This window comes from Psilocybe cubensis, chromosome 6 (genome assembly GCF_017499595.1).
Source record: "Psilocybe cubensis strain MGC-MH-2018 chromosome 6, whole genome shotgun sequence".
NCBI classification, from domain to species: domain Eukaryota; kingdom Fungi; phylum Basidiomycota; class Agaricomycetes; order Agaricales; family Agrocybaceae; genus Psilocybe; species Psilocybe cubensis.
In genome coordinates, this window is record NC_063004.1 from 1,337,176 (window position 1) to 1,359,898 (window position 22,723).

Sequence of the window (22,723 nt, forward strand, 5' to 3'; positions counted from 1 at the left end):
ACATATCCTTATATCCATATATTATCATAGGTCATAGGTCGGGACTCTGTGGTACAAGATCACTGGCACTTACTGCGTAGTTCCTGTACACATACGCAGACGATACACGTACCCTCAACCCTACCATGCTGCCCTGCCCGAAGGCATCACACCCACCCTACCTGTAGGCGTCATGGCTAAGCGAGGCGACCCGCGAAGCCGAAGCGCAGGGACCTCGCACAGTAATTCATTATTCAATCAGGAGGCCATGAATCCAGGGATCAGGGAATCAGGAATCAGGAATCAAGGACCGGACCGCCTAGCTTGCCTGCCTCTCCCTGGCTGCTTGCTTAGCGGGAACACCCATACGCGCACACACGGGTATATAAATATACTTTATATGTACTGTATTTGTATTGGATTAGATTGGGAGCGAGCTGTACACATGTACACTGGTACACTGCTGATATATGCTAATACTCAAACTTGGTTACCCTTTTTGCGGGGGCAATGAGCGGTGCGATGGGAATCAAGTGATACCTGTTTTTTCTCTTTGTTGGTAGGGTGCGACGAAACGAAACGAAACGAAGGGATACGAGGTGAGGTGAGGTGAGGTGAGGTCAGCGCGCGTGATTGGGAGTGGTGGATAGGGAAGGAAAGGGCACGAAGAAGGGGGCGAGGGGTGATTGAGAAGGGAATGGGAAAAAAGATGATCGGTGCGTATTGCATCGTGATGCACTTGCACTCACACTCGCAGTCGAATACAATCGAACGCGGTTGATCAATTTCCTTTTTCCGTTTTCCACTTTCGAATTGCGATGACAGCAACACCTGAGCGGAGCGGAGCGCTAGGGTGTATATGTATATGTGTATATCACTATCAGCGCGGTGAACCGTGGACGTCATTATCGCATGCTGATTGGAGTTGGACGTTGGACGCTCGGGTTCGGAGGGATGTGGACACACGAATAACAGTGCGCGTAGGGTGCGGGGTATTGTATTGTAATTGTATCATGCTATGTATATCCGTGAATCAGCCCCCTCCCTCCCCCCGATCGTAAGTAGCGAGTGCGGTATCGAATCAACAGCGTCATACGTTGTCAGCGTCTGTCTGGGTGATTGAAATGAGATAATGAAGTGGATTCGGATGATTTCACTAGGTAGCAGAGGGGATGATGATCGCTATTGCCATCGCCATCGCCATCATGGGACGGAGACGGAGGCATAATTTCAGATTGAATGCAAGAGCTGTTGTTGTTGTTTTCCAAGAATATTTCTCGGAAACAAAAACGGATGCGTATGGCGTCAAGGTCAATATCACGCTCACAGCGCTGCACCCTGATCGCTGGGACAACTAGACCTAGAAAGATAGTTTTATCAGCTGTCGCCCGGGTCTTGTGGTGTGGTTGCGATAACCTGGGTTTCTGGATAATAGCCGCTGAAACAGGGAAATATGTACCACGCAGTAAACGGTGATTAAAGCGGTTGACACGCATTGCAGATTGGACTGGCGTCATACGCATCCTGTGCTAGATAGACTGATCTGGATAATCACGCAGAATGAATTGTTAGGTACCCGGATAGCGGGATATCATGAGGAGCGTGAAGTAGTAGTGCGAGTGCGTGCGCATGCGTGTGGACGGTGTGGACTGAGGCGTTATAGCGCATTCTTGTTTAGACCAGTATGGGATGATCATTCATTGTGTTGGGGAGGATGTATGGACGAATACAATACAATTAACACAACATGAACGAAAAAGAGGAAATTAAATCATCGGAGAGTTCATTTGCGGTGTAGGACTAATAGGAGAGGTAGTCGAGTAGGGCGGAGTGGTGTGGGGTTGCTGAGAAACGATGTTGTCGGAGAGCCGTGATAGATGGAGTTGGATGGACACGGGGTATGGGATGCGGGGAAGGGCCTGACACGGAGAGATGGCGGAGAAACACGGCAGACAGCGAGAAATATTCGGCGAGGGGGGGTCTGTGGTGGGTAAAAGAACCGCGGACCCTCGGGTACCGTTTGGGGAAGAGAGCCGGCTAGCCGGTGCGAAAGGTTTGTGAATGTGGCGCACCATGGAGGTAAGACCCGATCTGGATCTGAGATCTGGGATTGGATGGAAGCGTTTATAACGAATCCAACTGGACTCTGTCTCTTCCTTCCTTTTCCTCAATCAAACCAACAAATGGATTTCGACGCCGCTTGGTGTCCCGCCTGCGACAGGCAGATACAGCCCAAGCGCTATACCATCTCCGTTCCAGTCACCTCGAACTCCTCCACCACCACCCCGCCCCCGCCCCCGCCCTCATCACCCCGCAAGACAAAGGGCAGGACTGGCGGTCTTGTCAATGGCACGGGCAGACTCCGCCATAATGGCACCATCAAGCCCGCGCCCCCCGCGGTTGTCCTCAAGCAGCGGCTCGTCATCGACCAGGGCCCGATCCCCCTCTACTGCTCAGACGAGTGCCAGATCGCCGATCTCAGCTCCCACCGCCGCGAAGAACACGCCCCGCTCGATCCCGCCCGCGAGGAGCCAGCGAACGCCCAACCATTATCCCCTTCCCCGCCCTCCTCCGCGGACAAGTTTGTCCAGATGTACAACCTCCCCGCCCTCCCCCCGCCGATGCCCACCTTTGACGAGGAGGCAACCGCCGTCGTCTCCGAGCCGACGCTCGAGTATACCAACGGTATCATCATGGCCGGCCGTCTCATCTCGTCCCTCTGCCCGCCTCCCGCCCCGCCGCACACCGGCAAGTACAAGCCCGCCCGCGAGCCCCGTCAGCCGATCCCTGGCTGGAACGACGGCTCGAATGCCTGGCGTGCCGCTGTCTACAGCACGGGCAAGCCGAAAAACACGCTCCAGGATCCTTTCCTTCAGCATCGCCGCGGTGACTCTGTGACTTCCCCCTCTCCCCTGCGCTCCGCCTTCTCCGCTGCCGGATCTGCCCCCAAGCGCACAGCGTTCACCCGCAAGGCCATGTCCTCGTGCTCCCTCAGCCTCGCCTCTGCGCCGGCAACCTTCCACCACGCCCCCAACCCTGCCGCCCTCATGTCCAAATTCTCCGAAAACTTTATCCGCCGCTCCGAGTCCCGCGTCTCCCTCTTCAACCCGTCTTCCCCGCCTTCCGCCCTTTCCACCGCCACCCCATCCTCTCCCGTATCTACCCACTCCATGCCTCTCCCAACCTCGCGCAGAGAGAAGGAGTTGGTCCACCCTAATGCCAAGGGTAAGCTTCTGGTACCCGATGTCAAGCTGCGAATGAGGGGAGGATCGGCGTCAAGTGTTTCTAGTGCATCACTCAGCAGCGCGTGGAGCGGCCCGAGTACCGTGGCGAGCTCCAGCTCGCCGAGCAGGAGCGCCAGGAGTCCCCTGTCGGCACCGAGCGATAGCGATGAGGACACGGAGCGATGCGATACCATTCTTCCCCGCCCTCGCCGCCCAGTCGAGACCAGTATGTTGATTTCCGCTTTTCTTCCAGTCAATCATGCTAATCCATTCATTAGCCCGCTCGTGGTCATATGACAATGTCAAGACCTACGATATGATGCCGATCCCGCTGAAGAAGGTGAAGAAGATGGAGAAGCGGATAGTGGACGGTGTCGAGGTCGAAGAGGAGGTCGAGGTCGAGGTGTACGAGGAGCCCAAGCGCCTCTTTTTGTTTGCGCCGACGAGGATATCGGAGTGATTTGCTGGGTTTACGCGAGTTTCTTTCGGGTTTTCTTTTGGCATGTTTTTTTTCTCTTTTGCATGGGCTTCTGGTTTTTTTATAACTCGCATCACACACTCGCATCCACGCATTCGCACTTGCACATTCGCATCGGCATTCCTCATAACATCAAACACATCGGCATATCCGCATCCTCATACCCACATCCTCGCACAACCCAACTCAAACCCTCCTTAATACCCTCCACCCCCTCTTGAAAATCCCAAAGCACACGACACGACACGCCACGAACCGCGATGACCCCTTAAAATCAATTATTCATTATTTCATTAACGTCCCTCCCACCTCATCTATCCGCCCGCGCCTTCGTGGTGTCTCGATTCACCCGCTACCTTATCACTCCTGTCCTTGTCGCTCTTGTTATCGCTCGCACTTGCTCTCATCGATCTCGCTATCTCCGTGCCTTATCCACCCCTGGGGCCATTTGCTTTCCTCTTTCAACACACGTCTTTGACATTGCTCGTTTATCCGCTATCGATTGATTAACCTTTTCTTCATTGTGTTTGTTTGTATCATCCTCTTTTTTTCATCTCCCTCCCCCTGTGTTCCCAGTCCTCCTTTCCTCGTCGCCGCCTTATCCTGTACCCACGCGCACTGTTCACCCGCACCGCCATCGGCATCTGTCACATATACCAATACGTATACCCTGTCCGTCACTGGCATGCATACCCCCTCCCGCGCGTATACCCAACCCTCACATCGAACTGGAACCCTGTTGTATATCATCACTTCTCCCTCTACCCATTCGCCTCTTTGATACCTCATTTTTTTCTCTTTTTTCCCTTTTGGATTTGTTGTACTTTTTTCTTCTTCCTTTTTGTGTATGACTAGTGTACTTTTATCGCCATCGCGGCATCGCCATAGCATCGACGACGTCCAACAGCAACAATAACCAACAACAACAACAACGATATTACTCGACTACCCTATTCTACCTGCCTGTCTACCTTTCTACCTACTTCAATCCGTGTTTTATTTTATTTTATGGTCCTCTTTTTTCTCTTCTTGCGTCTTACTTTTTTCTATTTGATACCGAACTTCGAATTCTTTTGTACCACCACAACAACACTGAACTTGAACCGAAACATCCATTTTCTTTACTCTTTTTTAACAACTACATACCTTAATGAACTCCACAACAAAATTTGCGCTGTGTTAGCAGTACTACTATGTCTACAATATTTGACTAGTTTTTTTTTCTTCCTTTTTCCCTTTTGTGATGAAATTTTTGAGTTTGGCTTGCGTTGGGGTAATGGAGTTTGGGGATCTTTTTAGTTTACGATTGATATGAATGAATGAATGAATCATGGATTACGAATTGCGATGAAAACGCTTGTTCCTTTTTTCTTGAGTCTTGTGTGATTTTTTTTGACCCCTTGATTTTTAATTATCGATGAATCGTTGACGTTCATATTGGTTGCTGGTTGGTTACTATATACCCCGAGTCCGAATACGGGTAAGTTCATTACAATTTGCAAGTCCGGTGTCTACTTGTACTTGCCGTTTTTCACTAGACTTGCTTATGCTTTATGCTTTACTTTTTACTCCACTTACTTATCTGTGATGATGAACGTGCGTATATTTGTGTTTAGTAACATGCTGCCAGTACCATATGTACGTACGTATGATAGGTAATATTACTGCCTATCTCGTTGCAGTGCGGTGCGGGGGCGTTGTGTTGGCGTTGGCGTTGGCGTTGGCGTGGTGACTCACCTCACCTCGCTCGTCCACGCGTTGACGGTTGACGTGTGCGTGTGCGTGTGCGTGTGCGTGTGCATGGGGTTCAAACTTCATGCTTCATGCACGGGTACTCGGATGTCGAAATTAAGGGCGCGCTGAGATTTTTATATTCAGCCCTGGTTCTCACAGCGGTCAGCAGGGTGATTGGTGAGGGTAATTATGTACTTGTGGCTGTATGGTCGCCCTTCCTGCCAGTGCCAGAGCTCGCTATCTTTATCAGTGTCATTATCAGTGTCATTATCGTATTCGCATTCGTGTTATTTCTATCATTATCGATATCATATCGAGCGTCGCATGCGCATGCGCATGTGCATGTGTTGTTTTCCTTTTTCTTTTCCTCCCGAAGTTAATTAATATTATCATTATCATTGTACTTGTCAGTGATCATTCATTCTTTTGTTTTTTTCTCGTCCGACGGGAGGGTGGAGTCGTAGAGAAATTAACGCCGTTCATATTCTTCCTGTCATCATCATCATCATCGTGATAATTAGTACGTATACACGTATGCGCATGCTTGGTTCCTTCAGGTCAAGTTCAAGTTCAAGTTCAACGTTCAAGCTTCAAGTTTTAAATTAGCTCCACTTTGATATAGCACATACTATAATATAAAAAGCCATGATGCTAGTGTATTCAGGTCAGCCTTCAGCTCACAAATCGCTCGGGCTCCGAGTGTGCTTTGCAATGCTTGTGCACTGTATGTACCCTATGTATCATAATGGTACCATGCAACAGGGTAAGTAGGGTAAGTAGGGTAAGTAGGGTAAAAGGGTAACTTTGTAAGGAGGGAGGGACGCTCCGGCGCGAGTTGACCGAAGTTCTAATAGAGAAAATATAATAAAACAGACCACAGCCGCGCTAGTACAGTTGAACCCCTCTTAACCCATACCTCTCAAAACCCATAACCCCTGGTAACCCATAGCATCAGCTGTCCACCAACTTGGTTCGCAGGGAATTGCACACCATAACCCATAAGTCCGCAATAACCCATAACCCATACCCCTTCACTCTCAAAACCCATAGGTTTTACCTACCATATATAGGCTGGGACCTTTACTTTTGTGTCAAAATTTAGTACCCCGGTGGCTTATTTGGGTAATGTACCACTGAAACCTCCTCGTAGCTACAAAAAATGAAAAAATTTTGCCGGAGGCTCAACACACTGGCTTGGAAACTTCGGCAATCATTCGGCAAAGAATTTTTCAACCCCGCTCTGTTCTTACCAAATACATCAGCGACATGGACAATCCTACTGCCCGTACAATTGAAACACTTTTGGACTCATTAAATAGAAAACTGCACCTTGAAGAGCCAGAACAATGAAAGATACTGTAGTAACTGATTATTTTAGATCATAGCTAGTAGTACCTTGAATGTATCTAATTGGTATCCGTCTTATCATCGAGGAATTTTTTGTGTATTTTTAACGATTTTTTCGCGGAATCTTCAGGCCTGTTTTTAGCATACCTCCTGAAACCCATAACCCCTGATAACCCATACCCTGAGCCGTCCACCGAGAGGTATGGGTTAAGAGGGGTTCAACTGTACAGTGCGGAATGGTATCATGTGTTCTTGTAAGTCAGTAAGAAGCTACTTGGGCTGGGTTAGTACCCGTCGGGTTACATCCCACTTGCTCGTAATTACATTTATCATTAAAGGTGCTATATGGGGCGCTAATTTAATATCAAGGCTAAATCCAGACTTCAGTAGATGTTAAAGCGACATACACAACCCGACACGACGAACGACTGGGCATTGACAAGCAAGGGTTAGTAGGCAGGGTTCATCCGCAAGACAAGGAGGGCAAGGAAGGACAAGGGCACGGCAAGGTACGCGATGATTGATTCTTTGTTATATTGTATCCTAGCATACCAAATTACCATCATCCCCCGAATTTATTTACACGGGAACTCGCGAGCTCGCAACTCGCAACTCGCGACTTTTTTGGCGAATAAGCGGTGCGGGTGCGAGTGCGGAGAGGGGAGAGGGCCCTTGCGCAGCCCCTCTTGCGCGCGTGCAGCGCTAACCGCGCCAGTCATCGAAGCGCGGCGCGGGGTTCGGTTTGGCTTAATAGTACGGAAAAGTGCGTTGTGTGCAGTGTACGGTGTGGACGTTCCGAATTTATTTAATTGGGTTGACCTTTGGATTTGGTTTGGCGAGTCGCGAGGAGATGCGAGGTGCGAGGTGCAAGGGGACCCCCCGTTGTTGCTGGCGCTTTTTTCTTTACTTTTTTGTTTTGGAATGGATGTGCTTTTGTTTTGATTTTTGATGTTGACGTGTGTACATACGCGCGATTCGATTCCACTGAGAAGGCGAATAAAAAGAACTGGAGTATAATAATAGATCATGATAATGATAATGTAGCATTAGGAAAAGAAAGGGAGGGTTCAAAAAAGTAGACAATTATCAGCTATTCAGAATGAGGGAGGGTTCATTCCACGGTCAACGACTACTTATATATTGGATTTGGGGGAGTGAACATGGTGATCGATGACGCGACGCTATCGGCGCCGCGTCGTTCGCTGAGGACTGATCATGGATTCAAATGATCACGATCAACCGAGAATGATGCATGCTCAGCCCCTCGTTTTATTGCGTTCTTTTTGTGAGTGGGATTTGGGGTTAGGTTGCTACTATATAGGCTTGGACCCCTTCTATATACTACTGCAGAAGAGAGAAAGCAAGAGCATTGCAACGCGATCAGTGATCGAGGGGTCTAACCACGAACTTGGACACTGGAAGGAAGCCTGTGATTTTATCTCGGACTTGAAAGTTGCAGAGGTGTACTTTTCTGTTTTCCAAGAGAACTGCTCTCGACTGGGTCTTTCAAGCCGAAGTTTCGAAGCGCTTACAATGGGAAGGGGGGGTCGCGCTCCGGACGCGGATTATCTACCATTTGAATAAAATAAACGGTCGTATCCGAGTGCCTGTCAGAATCTTCCGTCGCGCTCTGTACGGGCGAGTATGGCGTATGGTGATACAACTACGGCGTCCTTTCAACACCCCATTCACAAAGGTCCCGCGCCGGCCATCTGCCCTCAGAGTCATCATAGGCCATCATTCTCCGAGAAACATTCTGCCACGCGAGCAGACGCGCGAACGTTTCTCTTGACCCCTTGGCGAGTGGTACAATCTCATCTCTCCGGGCAAATTCCACCCAATTGCACAAGCGAAACACATCATAATCACGGTCATACAGACCAGCGTACATATGCACACCTTGCACAAGACATAGCAATTAGCTTGATTGCAATCCACTTGATTTTCTAGTCGCGAATCTTCGATTTGCAGGAAATGTGAAAAGGAAAAAGTAATTTACGAATGAATCTAAGTATAACCAATGTCTGATCACGATAAGTTTCTCCGAAAGTTTTCCGGTGTTGGGAAACTGAGGAGGTGTGCCGTTTTGGGCGGTTATCCCGAGGGCGCGGTCGCGCGTCGGAGTGTCCCGACTCCCCGTTGGGATTCATTATATCCATCCGATGGGCGTATTTCCGGAATTTCTGGAGAGAGAGTATATGGTTTATCCACTTATCAGGGCTGAGTAGCATATGAACACACGGCACCAGGGTGATGTGTTAGCCTGCGGTGCGTGGGCTTGGTAGGGCGGTTTGGTTGATGTTCTTGCCAGTGAGTTGGATGCGCATATCAATAATCAGCGGCTTGAGCGAGTCTAGAATCGTTGATATAAATTGAATTCTTTTACAAGCTCTATCATTGATTGCACACAAACTCAGGGAACCTGTTTAATACTTACTTACTTAGAAGTTGCCTTGTGCCAGGAGAACAAGTGCGCTATAGCGTGCGGTCGTCAACTGATGTACACACGCAGTACTGTACCGTGGTTGTGGTTGGCAAGGGTCCCATCTGTTCTAAAAGACTGATAACTGCCCAGTGACGTCCTGATCACTTGCTACTTGGTATTCCAAGTTCCCATCCAAGGTAATCTTTTTTTACTTCTCAAATTTTAATTGGATCGACTGCTAGAAATCCGTCCCAAGGCTTCCCTCGCTAAACGTGCACCACCTTATTACTCAGATGTAAGCAAGTTTTATAGTGGATGACGAGTGTGGCTACATCCTATCCGACGGTGTTGTGTCCAGTGTACCCTGCCCTACTTATCTATCGTAAATTTTTCTTATCTATCTACTTCTGGCGTTCGCGTCGTGAGCCGTTCCAGTCGACGCCAGACTCGGATTCAACGGGCATTATATCAGTGAGTGAGTCAGCTTATAAACTTATAGACAAATTAAAGGAGGAATGCATATGTCTGTTTTGGTACGCACACCCGCCGCTTGCGAGTGCATGCGTTCGATGATGCTAGACGCACTATGTCATCACAAAAGAATGTGTAAGTAAGGGGAAAAAAGGGACAAAGTAAAAAAGCTAGGCAGGGTATTGGGCCGGTGGTACTAACAAACGTTGGTCGGGCAGGCCTGCGCGATATGATAGGTCAACCAAACATTGACTTTGCCCAAACGTACACAGTTACACGCGCAATTGAGCTGCTGCCAGAGCCATATGCCAGTTCGGCGAGCCCGTACCGCCCAAACTGAATGGGATGCCTTTTCGGATATCCGAAAGTTTAATCAGCCCAGTGTGGATTGCACTGCAGATTTGCGTGTACTTTATTTACTTGAGCCTCCTTACAGCAACTCGAAGAACCCTGCGGGATCAGCGACGGCGTGCATTGCTGGGGACCCACGAAAGCACGCATGTACAAGCATCATGGCAAGTTTATTCGACATGCGCCTGACCAGTTAGAACAAGAAAGAAAACCATGCTTGAACGTTTTCGGATTTTCGGTCAGAGGCTGAGGGGTGCTCTAATCTCAAGTAATATCAGTACAAGAATAATTAAAAGAATTTTAAGATATACTCTTCTTTTTCATTTAATTCTAGGCGGCGAGCGAGCAAGAGAGAAAAATGTGCAGGCCTCCTTCCACATTCTTTGAAATTCCTCCTAACTCCTTTCCGAAATCCCGAAATCCCGCTGATTTTTACTTAAAGAGCTCAGTTTACCTATAGCCTTAAAATACCCATGAGCCTTAACCAGATATAGCATACCCACCCACCACATGAGGAACCACGACGCAGCGGCGATCCCTCCGCCTGGGCTTCTCCTTCCTCATGTACGAGCAGCACTGCGCTATCCGGGGTTCAAATCCACGACAGAGTCCCGAACATACAGTGTGAAGTACGGTATACCGTAACGTCCCCCTGTCAAATGGAGTGGCTTGGCTGACGAACAAGTACTCGCCGCTAGCCTATAGTAATACTAGAACGGGACTTTTTTGACTTTTAGCGGCCTTTTGATTGCGATATAACATAGCCTTCGTGTGCGTGGGTAACATCCTCGCGAACCGAAGCAACGAAGAAGAGAAGAAGCCGCGTCGAGTGTTGGCCCTACGACGTAGCTGCCTTCGGGATCCGGGACGGAGTGAGCGTCTTCCAGCAGCCATTTGCACGTTTTCATTGGTTGAGAAAAAAAATTGGTCGCTAGATTGATTGCGTGTGTACGTACGCAGTATGCTGGCGGCCGATAATTGAATTATTCGAAGGAGACGACGGATAGCTGGTGGGACGGACAGGGGTGAATGTGCTAGAACTTGCGAGCACTGTCAACGAGACAGGCCTCAGGAGTTTTCGAATTTTTGGCTGCTATGTAGTGCGCGCTCTGGAAACAAATTGACACCTCGTCGGGATTGGCGAAGTCGACACACAGCTGTCTTCTCTGGACCTTTCTCGAAGCGGAACTACTGCCATCGACAGTAATTATCTGTATATGGGAAGCCGCTCGGTAATAAGGAAACTTGAAAGAGTCAAGAAAGAACAGGAAAGAGATAATACAATCACCGCACCCCAATTCTTTTCGAATGGCGATGCAATGAGATTACTTTGACGCGGCGGCAGACGCTATCGCCTCAAATTGAATTGAATTGAATAGAATACAAAGTCTCTGGCCTTCTCGAGAGAGGTTCTGTACCGGCGGATGCTTAGGAAATCCATCGTCGTCGAATACTGGCTTCCGCTTCCGCCCGCATCGTCGAGGTCGTAATTGAACCAAGTCGCTTTAGTGTTCTTGGATATTTAATGACAAGTCAAACACACCCATAGTATTTCAACACCTTTATTTAGGTCATTATATTTAGTACGCCGGGCTTCACGCTATAATCACAAGCTACGGCAAGTGTTTGTTCTTTTATCAGCTTACTATCTACCAATGGTTGAGTCAATTGACCTCCTCTGACATCGGAGAGTTCGGTGCTTTTGGTGCTTACTACTGATACTTGCTCCACCAACAAAAGCAGGCCGGAGAGTTTGAGTCAAGGAAAACCCCAGGGTTGAGGATGATATCATTCAATCAGATGATAGTGATAAATCAAGAAAGAAAGCTTTGGGGGGTGTTGCTCGCCTATGGAAACGAGGACGCGACTTGTGAGGTCATACACGCACATCTGAAGTTGAGAAAGTAAGGTCACAGGTAAGCGTGAATAAGCTTTACGATGACGCAAATGACATACTGTGGTGGTTTTGCGTGGACGGACTTTTGGTTGATCCCCTGGTGTTTCCAAAGCATCCGTTGGCCGTCTCCTAAATTTTTCACAAGTCAGTACTTGTTATCCCCAGAGTACTTTATGAATTGTTCGAGTTCTGCACAATGAAAAAATTGCTGTTAATGGCACAACAAAGTTGATGATTGTTAGACATTAATAAACAACTTGCATTTCTCCCATGCCAGCGGTGCACGTCAGCCTCCAGGGGCCCCCGGACTTGCCCCAGATTTTCCCGGATTGAAAAATAACCGAAAAAGGTTGACAGCGTTGCCATATATAGCCCCGGGCGTCCGGGGTGAGAAATACATACCGAGGTAGGGACTCCCCCCAAGAGGCTACAGAGTACTGACCTATGGGACAGTGAGCTTGAAGAACATCCGAACAATCTTGCTCCGCGTTGAGTATCAAAACGTTAACAAGGTGGACTTCGAAGTTTTAACGTTAGGTTACTTGCTTCAACGAGATTCCACCGCATCCGATGATGCATTTTCATTGGTCCGCGTCGAGCAAATGGTATGCGGGCTCTCTGCATCCACCGTGAAGCATGGTACGAGTTTACAAGTCATTTTTTGACGTGCGGTGGTCTCAGTTGGTCGCAGAGGGGCAATAATGGAGGAGGTGCGTTGAGCACGTCACGGCATCTCGTACTGCCCGAGGTAAGGCCGTCAGAAAGGTGTTTTGACGGTGAACGGTACACGGACATTGTGAATTTGACTTGCTGCATTGTGATTGCTGACGAAGGCATTAGGCAGATGCTGTGAATATGATCGCAAAAGTCATGCGTCGCAGTCTCGCAGATGCGTCGCTCATGGGTCAAGCTTACCAAATTCGATCTCACGCGTCTGGGGCAAACTGCACATCTCTCTCCTATACAACTCGTACATCATTCATCTTAACACTGCCATGCTGATACCAGAACGATAAAGCTTTTTTGAACACTGTCAGCGGGTGCGTGATTATGTCCACGGTGTTTAGACTGGCCTCTCGAACGAGACGCCTTAGAGCCGTGCTCTTCACTCGCGCACTGCCTCACGAAGGTTTATACTATGGTTCTAAGCACTAATAGGCATTTCAAGAGTTATTCGGTGTGAAATTTGACCAGAGGAATTGTTGACCGAGTTTTCTCGCGCTTGCAGGTCCCAGGATGAATTCCTAGTTCTATCGCCGCAACTGAATTGACGATGTGTCTCTTCCTCTGTAAGATTCGAAATGAACACCTGTTTCTCTCAGGACTAACTCGTCTATTCATTGCACTTTCACTGATAATTAGACTCCCAATAGACTGCAAGACAGCTGTTAAATGTTAATTAGCGCTGGTCTCGCGCGAAGAATGAATCAATATGTTTTAATCAGCCTATTCAATCTCTCCTTTGCGATATAGATTTCATCTATTAACCACTGACCATCATACCTTTTGTTGTCTTTTTAGAGGCCATCCTTTCATCGTCAAATCAAACCGAGAAGAGTCTAACGCGATCAGCAACTTCCTATGGGCTTGGCACTTCGCAATACTTCGTGTGAGTGTGCCGTTTATAGATATTGTTTAATCTCCGTGTCCGAAACTTCGAGGTGTGTTTCTCTTTGTGCATCGTGGAGATGTGCCATCCTAATGTCAGACAAAACGTTAACGCCACCCCCAACATAGAGCCTTTTCCCGCACTAATTCTAGGACCTGTGGGGGGAGAAGGGGGGCCGTCGATTGTGCAAGAATATGGACTCAATATCCAAGTCACCGGACCTTTGCCCGCATACCAGGTACTTGTATTTACTGAAGAGATCCCCCTGTGCACTTTACTGGACTATACGCACCTGGGCACAATTCCTTTTTCTAGTCCGACCTCCGTTCTGTCCGCCGTAGCCCGGTGAAGCCATTACAGGGTGCCCTTCTAGCATCGATCCATGCCATTTGGATCGATATATAGTGGTATCATCAAATTGAAATACGCGATGCGATGCGAATCATCCTGAAAAAAAGCACGCCCGACAGTGTGCCCCAAGAATGCGCGCTAGTATCGGCCATCCAGAGTCGAAAATTGACAATAAAGTGTAAGCGGCGCGCATCCATTGGCACCGGAACAGACATATTGGGCACGAAGCGCTGTGCGGCTGGACAGTCATCGTTGATTGAGGTACTGAACGCGTTCCGGTCCTCCGAATATCCCATTACTTCCAAAAACTGATTTCTAGTCAATAAGTGGTGCGTTGAGTGAGGTACTGATATCTACTGATATTACGATAAGGTTGATCATGCGGGGCAGATTCGCCATCTGGGCAGTGTATCCAAAGAGATTGCGCACTGCATTTCCCAGCCAAATTTTTACATTCGGGGAACACGCAGGTACGTCTATGACTCGAATCCCCTGCAGGCAGTGACTATACTGATCAACCTTGGTTCATGTCCATGAGCGACGTCTTGTTATTAGTACATGTAAGTAAATGCTCAAACGCGGAGCAGACTTGGGCTGCACTTCAACCCGGACCTTGAGATGAGGTGTTTTTTTACAGTGGCAGGTGTAACTGATCACATCGCTTCAATTTCGACCAATTACGCATCACTGACAATCTATTTGTTGTCGTTAACTAGCGGATGGGCATGGTGGAATTTTCCAACAAGTATAGGTCAGTTGACCCCTTCCTTTTGGGATATGGGCGCGTATCTGTACCAAATCAGTTCATATGATGATACGATATCTAACTGCGCTATGGATATCTTCGGGTGAACGGTGCTGAATGGGGTCACATTGCCCGTTAGAAGTAATTCACTCAATGAAAGTCTACGTCCTGTGTGTAGTTTGGCAGTTTACACTGAAGAATCTCCATGTCTATTTCCAGCGACAACGCCGAAATTAAATTGGCGTTGTTGCAGCTAAGAATCGAGCATGGGGGGGGGGGGGGGGGGGGGGGGCGCTAATTGGTATGCACGCAGGTGAGCACATTCAGCAACGAGCATTCAACGCTCAATTGAACAACCACTACAGTATCACCCTTAGCCTACGATCGAAAAGTTACTTTAACCATTTTGTGACTTGCCTCCGCAAGCTAAGGCCTCGTGGATTTTATGTCTATGGTAATGGGGTACAAACTTCTATGGGGTCGCTTGTATGAATAGAGAGCACTAGCGTCCATTCATGCTACTTTAACCTTTAGGCGTCTCTTGGAGTGAACTAATTAGTGAGAAATCTCGACGGCAATTAGGGGTAACAATTTGATATGCATGTAGCGCTTAACACACATGGTTAAATTAGAAACAGATGACGCACTGACAAATCAGCACTGCAACTCTGTGGAAATGCCAGGGATCTAAGTATCTGTATTGCATGAGAGGAGTTTATTGGGGTAAGAAACCAATGTACCTCGTGTATCAGGCTGTGGGATATTTCGTTGTGTTATTCCAGTACTGCTGCACTGCACGCTACGGCTAAAGACACTGACCCACATATATCATACATACGCGTTGTCCGAATCCCCAAGAAGACATCCGAATCTAATAAAATCTGTCTGCCTCGGGAAAAGCTCCACGGATATATGGTATTGCCTCTTGGAATGGTAAGTACGAGTGGATCAACAGTTTTTATTTCTACTAAATTTTAGCATGCGCAGTGATATGCAGTGATGCGTCTCCGTCTCTGCAACAACCTCCCTGACCTACAGAAAATTTGTCATTGGCCACCTGGGTTTCCAGAATCATGGAAATTACTCGTTGTGGTTTAATTTCTTTGAGTTGAGTGGAAATATTAGTATTATCCGAACAACGACAAAAATGGTTATGTTTGTTCAACTAACTTGTGCAGAAAGCACTTTTGAGGTCCCATTGGACTCATGGTCACTGCAATAAAAAAAGTGCGTAAATTCGTAGGAATATAACACCCAGTAATATCAAAGTGACGGCTGCAACGATACTGCTGAGACGTCCGCGGGCGTCAAGTTTGTGTCTATCAGCTAAGATAGCTCAGAAAAAACCAGGTACTTCCTCTATGCCCGTGGGAGGGACCAGTCAAAGCTGATGGACACGTAAGCGGCGCAGAAACTTGATAGCTGAAGCAGTCTGCGTGTGGGTGTGGGATGATAATGTAAAAACTTCAACATTTGAACCATGGGGTAGCTATCGCTCACGGTGGACGGAGCGGAGTTTCAGTGATTAAGATTCAATCCGGCCGGCAAGCTTCAGTGTCGACTAATGGCAAGACTCATCACATTTATCATCAGAAAAATGTTTGACGCCTTGAATTTAGAGCGACAAGCAGTTCCGTAAAGTTTTTGAACCGCTTCCACCCCAAATGTGGGGAAAACGTGTTTCTTCGGAGCGGATGGACACCGAAACATGTCGACCTATTAGGATAACGGTAATGCCGTCAAATTTTGTAAACCCCCCAAAAATTTAATCCGAACAAAGTAACCAAGTGTTTAAATTGTTTATGGATGGATTTCTCCATACACCCCAGGGTCGCTGCAGACAACGCAGGGGTGTTGATTTTAGGGCAATGGAACCCATCGGGCCGCGGCTCGTATATCTCAATCCTAAAGATGCCGGCGGAAAGATGCGAAAATGTTTGATAAGCGATGGAGATGCCGTATACTTTTCCTCCACAAGATAATGCACATAACATGGCCGTACTTAATTATTACTGTAGGTCTCTTGCTTCTACCTCATTTCTACCTTCTACGGCTGACCAAGAATATTTTCTAGTCAGAAATCCGACCCACTCAATCCATTAATCCAACAGTTGTCATGTTGGTTGGACCTTTCAGCTGTGGCGTCCTAGAATCTCCCGGATCTGCCGCTCATTGTCATCAACGTACATACTATCTAGGCTCTAGCTGTTCCTGTTTGTCGCGAAGGGTCTTTCCGGAAAATCTTTGAACCTCATATTCTGACTACGGTTTGTGGACCGCTGTGCCGTGGCAGCGGGATTGGTTACTTTTTTGATATCCCTGACATTACCGCAAACAACGAGGAACCAAAACATAAACTGTAAGGGTCTGTCTACACAAAAATGCCTGCGGCAAGTTCAGAAATCTAAACATAGATGACTTATATGTCGATGTCAAGTTGAGGTAGTATCTTGAATATACAAACGGCTTTGTTTTGTATTTTACAAGCAGGCATGCTCTTGCCGAGTATTAGTCTAAGTGTTGGTACATACGAAGAGGCGCCCACACACCTGATAAGTAGTTTACATTATTCAATGTTCAAAAGTGTTATATATATTATATACTTGTACTTTGACTATCTATTGGACAGAAAGACACATACTTTGGCAAACCAGAAGGTGCAGTTATCTGCTTTTGGAACACCGAGCTACGGGCACCAGGCTCCCGGGACCGAAATCTTTGACCAATGCTCCATAAATGCATTCTGCCTACCGATTGTTGGACGTTCCATCTGCTTATCTATTCAGCGCCCAGGCATTCGGTGTTACCGTGTTAAGAATTTCTCCGGATGGTGCCTGTAAAGTATTATTAACTTGGTGGGATTCGATGCAACAGCGTTGTATTTCACGAAAGAACGCTGCAATTAATAATAATAGTAAAGCATGTTTAACAAGCTAAGAGGGGTGCTCCACCCATCAACTTAGTTCTCTTTATAAATAGAAGCTTTTCCTACATGCTATCAATGACTTCAACTGAAATTTATCATGGGACGAAATAAAACGCATGTGGAGAGTCCCTATTCAGTTTTCAAGCGAGTGAAAGTAAATCAAGTTACCCGCTTGATTTATTGAACATGGGTGACTACACTTTTGCTTTATAATTGAAAGCTGACAATCCAAAGTGCTTACAGGCTAACCACAACAGTCTCGGTGTACCCGGCCATTTCACTACTTGTGTGCGTGCAGAGATGGCGATCTCTTTGCGCAATGCCATGAGTGAGTTGATAATAATAATATTGGGCTACATACCTGAACCATTTGACCGTGGGGGACATTGCAGCGGAGCCTTGTGGATCCTTTCAAAAGTTTGCTCGAACAACAGTGTGCTGTGTTTACTATAAAGTGAAAGGCGCCTTTGAGTTCAAAGCTACCGCTGTCACTTCGTATCTCCGCAAACTAAACAAACTGACGCCGTGATCCTCGCTATACCGCCAGATGTTCATCGAGGATGGTTCGTTGAATTGATACACACCCGAGACGAGGGTCTGGCAACTCTACAGTTTAGTAGAATCCCTACTTCCAACATCCAAGAAGATTAAGCTTCGCTAGCTCAAGAGATACAATTGAATCATGTTAAACACGATTCCCCGCGGTATTACTAGCCCGAAAGGCCATATACTTTAGCTTGTCCAAAATGGTTACAAGCCAAGAGGTCGGCGGGAGAACGTCGGCCAGTCATGATCATGATCGCCGCGCCTAAGAGGGTGCAGCTGGCTGCCGTTTGTTTGACAACTAGACATGCATACCACGGAGTTATTGGGGCAGTCTGGAGCTTATAAAAAGTAAGAACAGGGGCGAGTACCAATAATATATCGTTCGATGGCAGTCAAAGTTTTGACCGTTCATCAGAACTGCTGATGGCTCGGTGTGTGATTGCAGCGCGACCTGCAAAAACACATCGACCCCCTTTGAGGAATCCACCGTAGCATGTACGAAGTGAGGCACAGAGAAGCCAGTTTCAATTCACCTCTTTGTTAAGGTTCATAGAATGAAACAAGCGTATTGAAAGTGACGGTGCCTTCGATGTCAATTGAAAGGCGATATGACAGGCCGTGCATCGTTCGAACTTTCAATGAACGCTCTAGCAATTTTAAAGCTTCACTTATACAGAGACCAGCCCTTCACTCTACACATGACAGGCAAATTGGGCCAAGACTCCCACAAGAATACTGCTTGAGAGTTATCTGCAGATACATTATCCGACCTCAAATGGTTGTTTTCGCCGACAATTTAGCCTTCGATCGCTGTTAAAGTGACTTGTCCATGGGCCCTTGATGGCCACAGAGATACACATAGATCCAACCTGCAGAGCACGAACATGAAAGTCTGGGTAAGAAAAGCGGCTCGACTGTAGACACAGAAAATAGTAATGCAGCATGCAAGCATCTCGAAATCATTGAAGCCTAGTTCATTAACATTCCGATGTTGACAGAATTATTATTAATAGGTCGACATATAAGTCCTCAACCGAAGTTCTACGCAGTCGGCTGACATGTAAAAGTAGGCCTGGTTCTATATTCCCGAATTTAGAAAGCTACCGCAGGAGAGCACCTTACAGAACATAGAAATACCTTCAGGGAAGTGCCAAAGAGTTGAAGATTTTGAGGTATCAGAAGATTGACAGTGCCAAGGTTGTACCCGATGCAATACAACGGGGCAAAGAGAGAGATAACTCGAAAATACAAGGATCGAGGCTAGGCGAAAATGTAGCAGTGTCAAGGTTCATATAAATTAATTTGTGGAACGGTTGTGTCGAGCTAGAGATAGTCATTTGACAGTGCAGATGTATCTTCCGTGACGAGTCCCAGAATATGCAACATAAACTCGTCTTCTTATAATGCCGGTAGAGTCACCAGATAGCGCTGAATAAGAAGGCATGACAATCGGGCAGGATACTCTCGAGGTCACGTCCTGTTTCTGAGAGTATATTCCCGGGAGCGAGAATTTGTGTTGTGTTATCCGCTCGAATCAGGGGTCGTACTACCACGCCTCTACGGAGCCGCATTGTCTAGCCTCGTGTTCAGTGGGAACATAGAAGACTTAGCCGGATGCGGAATGGAGAAAGCCAATAATTTCGAGGCTCGAGGGGAAAACATAGCCGGGCACATTGAAAGTCTCACATGAGATCAAACACGCACCCGTGGATTGGCCCGTCAACCCTCGTCTCCAGGATCAGCAGCCAATGAGATAAAGGCGGTCGCATTCGACATGCAAGGATATTGCGGGTTCTAAGTATATTCCATCGCGCTATTTTCTGGCCGTTGATTCGTTGCGTTACGATCGGATTGTACGCTTCCTCGTTGTCGTTGTTAAACAGCCACGGGAGTCCAGTGAGAATGTGGAGAGATAAAACGAAACGGGCGCCGGTAGAGAAAATAAAATGGAGATTTCATGAACAAACATTTGTTTGTGCAAGATACGCAGCCGCAGGAGCATAACATCACACCTGAGTGACAGCTCTAGCTATTGCATATGCACCACAACCCCTCTTCGACATAAGAAACCAGGCCCAGGAGTCGCAACATGACATTCCAGACGTAAGGGGAACGTCAACACATGATTGACAAGTGGGATCCGAGACTTCGATAGTGCTGGTACCGGCAGTAAAGGCTTGCGAATATTGGATGAGGACTCACAAGCCTTGATAGGTAAGTGTGGCCCACACCGTCCGAATGAGCTGGCGTCCTCGAGGTTGGTAACCTGCTGATCCGAGGTGGCTGTGCCATAGCCAGATATCGACAATTAAAACTCAGAATTGCCGAGCGGCATGGCCGGCGGTTTGCCGGAGTGCTTGTACTCCCTTTGTCGGAGAAGAAAACAATTCGGTTTTCCATACGTATATTTAGAAACTTTGAGAACCCCCTTCTCTAATTTATGTTCACCCAAAATAAAATAACTTGTAAGCTTCAAGATTCCGATCTAATTTGTTGAACCTGTGAGAAGACATCCAGAGGTTACTTATATCTCAATATCTCATGTTACACTTTGACATACTAAACTCTTGTAGTATCTGGCGTTTTGTCACGGTGCTTTGATATCGTGAAATTAGAAAGCAATCCGATTCCGGAGATTATGCTCGCTACTAGCTAACAGCGGAGCAAGACACCAATTTAGATAAAAATGTCGTTGCCGAGCGCCAACAAGTTAGAGGCAGTGGCAGGCGTCTACTTGCACCCGCTTCGCTTGTGGTTGTCGAACTGATAAAACAAGAGATGTAGGACTTCGGCCCCGGGGACAGTTGGCTTCTAAGATAAAATGTCAATCATTCTGCGATTTCACTATTACTTTCACCACTCATTTTAAAACATACTATCTATCTAGGTGGGTATGTTGATTTTAAATGCGATTGGCCTGTTTCCAGCCAAAATGGAACATGAGGCTTAAATCAACTTGAGAAACCAATGTCATGTTCAATAATGTATTCATATAACATGGGGTGAGAATGGTGTCAGTTGATAGGAGTAGGCTTTCCTCATTTCAATCGCAGATGAATGTGGAAGTAACATTACCTACAGTTGTTCGTCGACGAAATGGAACTTAGGCCCTCTGATTTCACATCGCTGCTTGTCCATGAGAAAAAATGGCAGAGAGGCTATCATATCCGATGAGGCGTCGCTCCATTGAGTTCCAACGTCACGTAAAGCGGTACCTAAAACGATGGATCAAGTGGGATAGGAAGATGCAAAATTGGAGCAATAGTCGGCTTTATTGGATACCACTTTTGACCCACTTGCGTGCTTCACGATTGACTAAAAGAACATAAATGTGTCAAGTGATTATTTAAATCTATTGAACGCAGGAAGGGAGACAATATGTTTTCTCCGAATGACATTTGAATTGTTGCTCGAGGTCTGCCAAATATCGTCGATGTCGCCGGCGGAGAAGCTGTACGTACTACTTGGTGTCGGTGCGCAATTCAATCGAGCAATCAGGTATTCATTGAATACAACCCATGTGGAACGTGGAACTTTGTTGGTGGTCAGAACCATCGCCGTTTAGGAAGTATCATAACGGACTTTGAGAGGTGACCTTGGGGCGTCAAATCACCTTTGGGATACAAAGACAATTCAGTGCACGGATAACGGGTCCGAGACATCATTGATTGGTTGTGTCCCCTGGAAGACCCTTGGTTATGACGTCCTCACGTACAAATTCCAGCTATCGTAGGGGATTAGTCTTAGTCAGGCTATAGTGACCCAGGAATTTAGGGCTCGGGGAGAGTAACCCTGGATAAAAACACGTCTTTTGACAGATTTGATGGCAGTTCTGTCAAGCGCTTGCTTGTACCTTGGAGCCTTGATTGTGAATTAGATACAAAGGAGTGAGCTTTAACTCATCCCTAAATCACGAGTGTATCGGACCAAACTGCCGGCGGTTAGATTGTTACCTTGTACTGTGTAGCAGAGTAGGAGGCATTAAAGAGATTCGGATAGAATCAGGATAGAACGGCCGCTGTTATGGAGCATACTAAAGCAAGCGTCTAAACGCTTGTAGAAGCGGTTGTTCCCTAGTATGATATCGAGGATTTGATTGGTTGGTCACGAAGGAATGAATGAGAGATAATGACAGTGGGACGTACAGATTGGGTTCACTCGCAGACTATGGCGTCCCTGAACAGTTGTCATTGGACGCGGTATCTATCGACCAATCGGGGAAAGTTAAGAGTAATAGTTAAACGATCCTTTGAATTTTTCCAGTTTTTGTGCGAAGGGCGAACCTTCAGAAGCTAAAGCTATCCAAGCCACCCAATGTATTTTAAAAAAGGAATCACACAATTCATTGAAGCCTGAACAGCGGATAGGGCCAGCGACTCTGTATTCAATTTCTCCGCAGGAGGGACAATGATCTATAAGATAAAAAAGGTAATCAAGAATAAAATCTTTCATTGTGAGCGTGGAATAAATACCCAGAGTTAGAGTTTTGAGAACATTTGGCTGCCCGATTAGAGGGTGTGTCATAGCGCGTAAAATGTGCCGTGGAAGTAGAAGGTACCACTAACCGGAGTTCGACAGAGGAAATCAATGAAAACCAGTCGTATCTAACATGGAAGTGTGCCTTTTTGTTATTCCGAGTA

General features: G+C 47.0%; 1 protein-coding gene across 1 annotated transcript; it reads left to right on the forward strand.

The window, feature by feature from the left end:
* Positions 1-2,162: 2,162 nt before the first annotated feature.
* Positions 2,163-3,663, forward strand: JR316_0006911 (uncharacterized protein; the record flags this gene model as incomplete). The annotated part of the gene is made up of 2 exons (XM_047892656.1): positions 2,163-3,429; positions 3,482-3,663. 2 exons carry the CDS (start codon positions 2,163-2,165, stop codon positions 3,661-3,663), a joined length of 1,449 nt encoding a protein of 482 aa, XP_047747938.1.
* Positions 3,664-22,723: the final 19,060 nt, after the last annotated feature.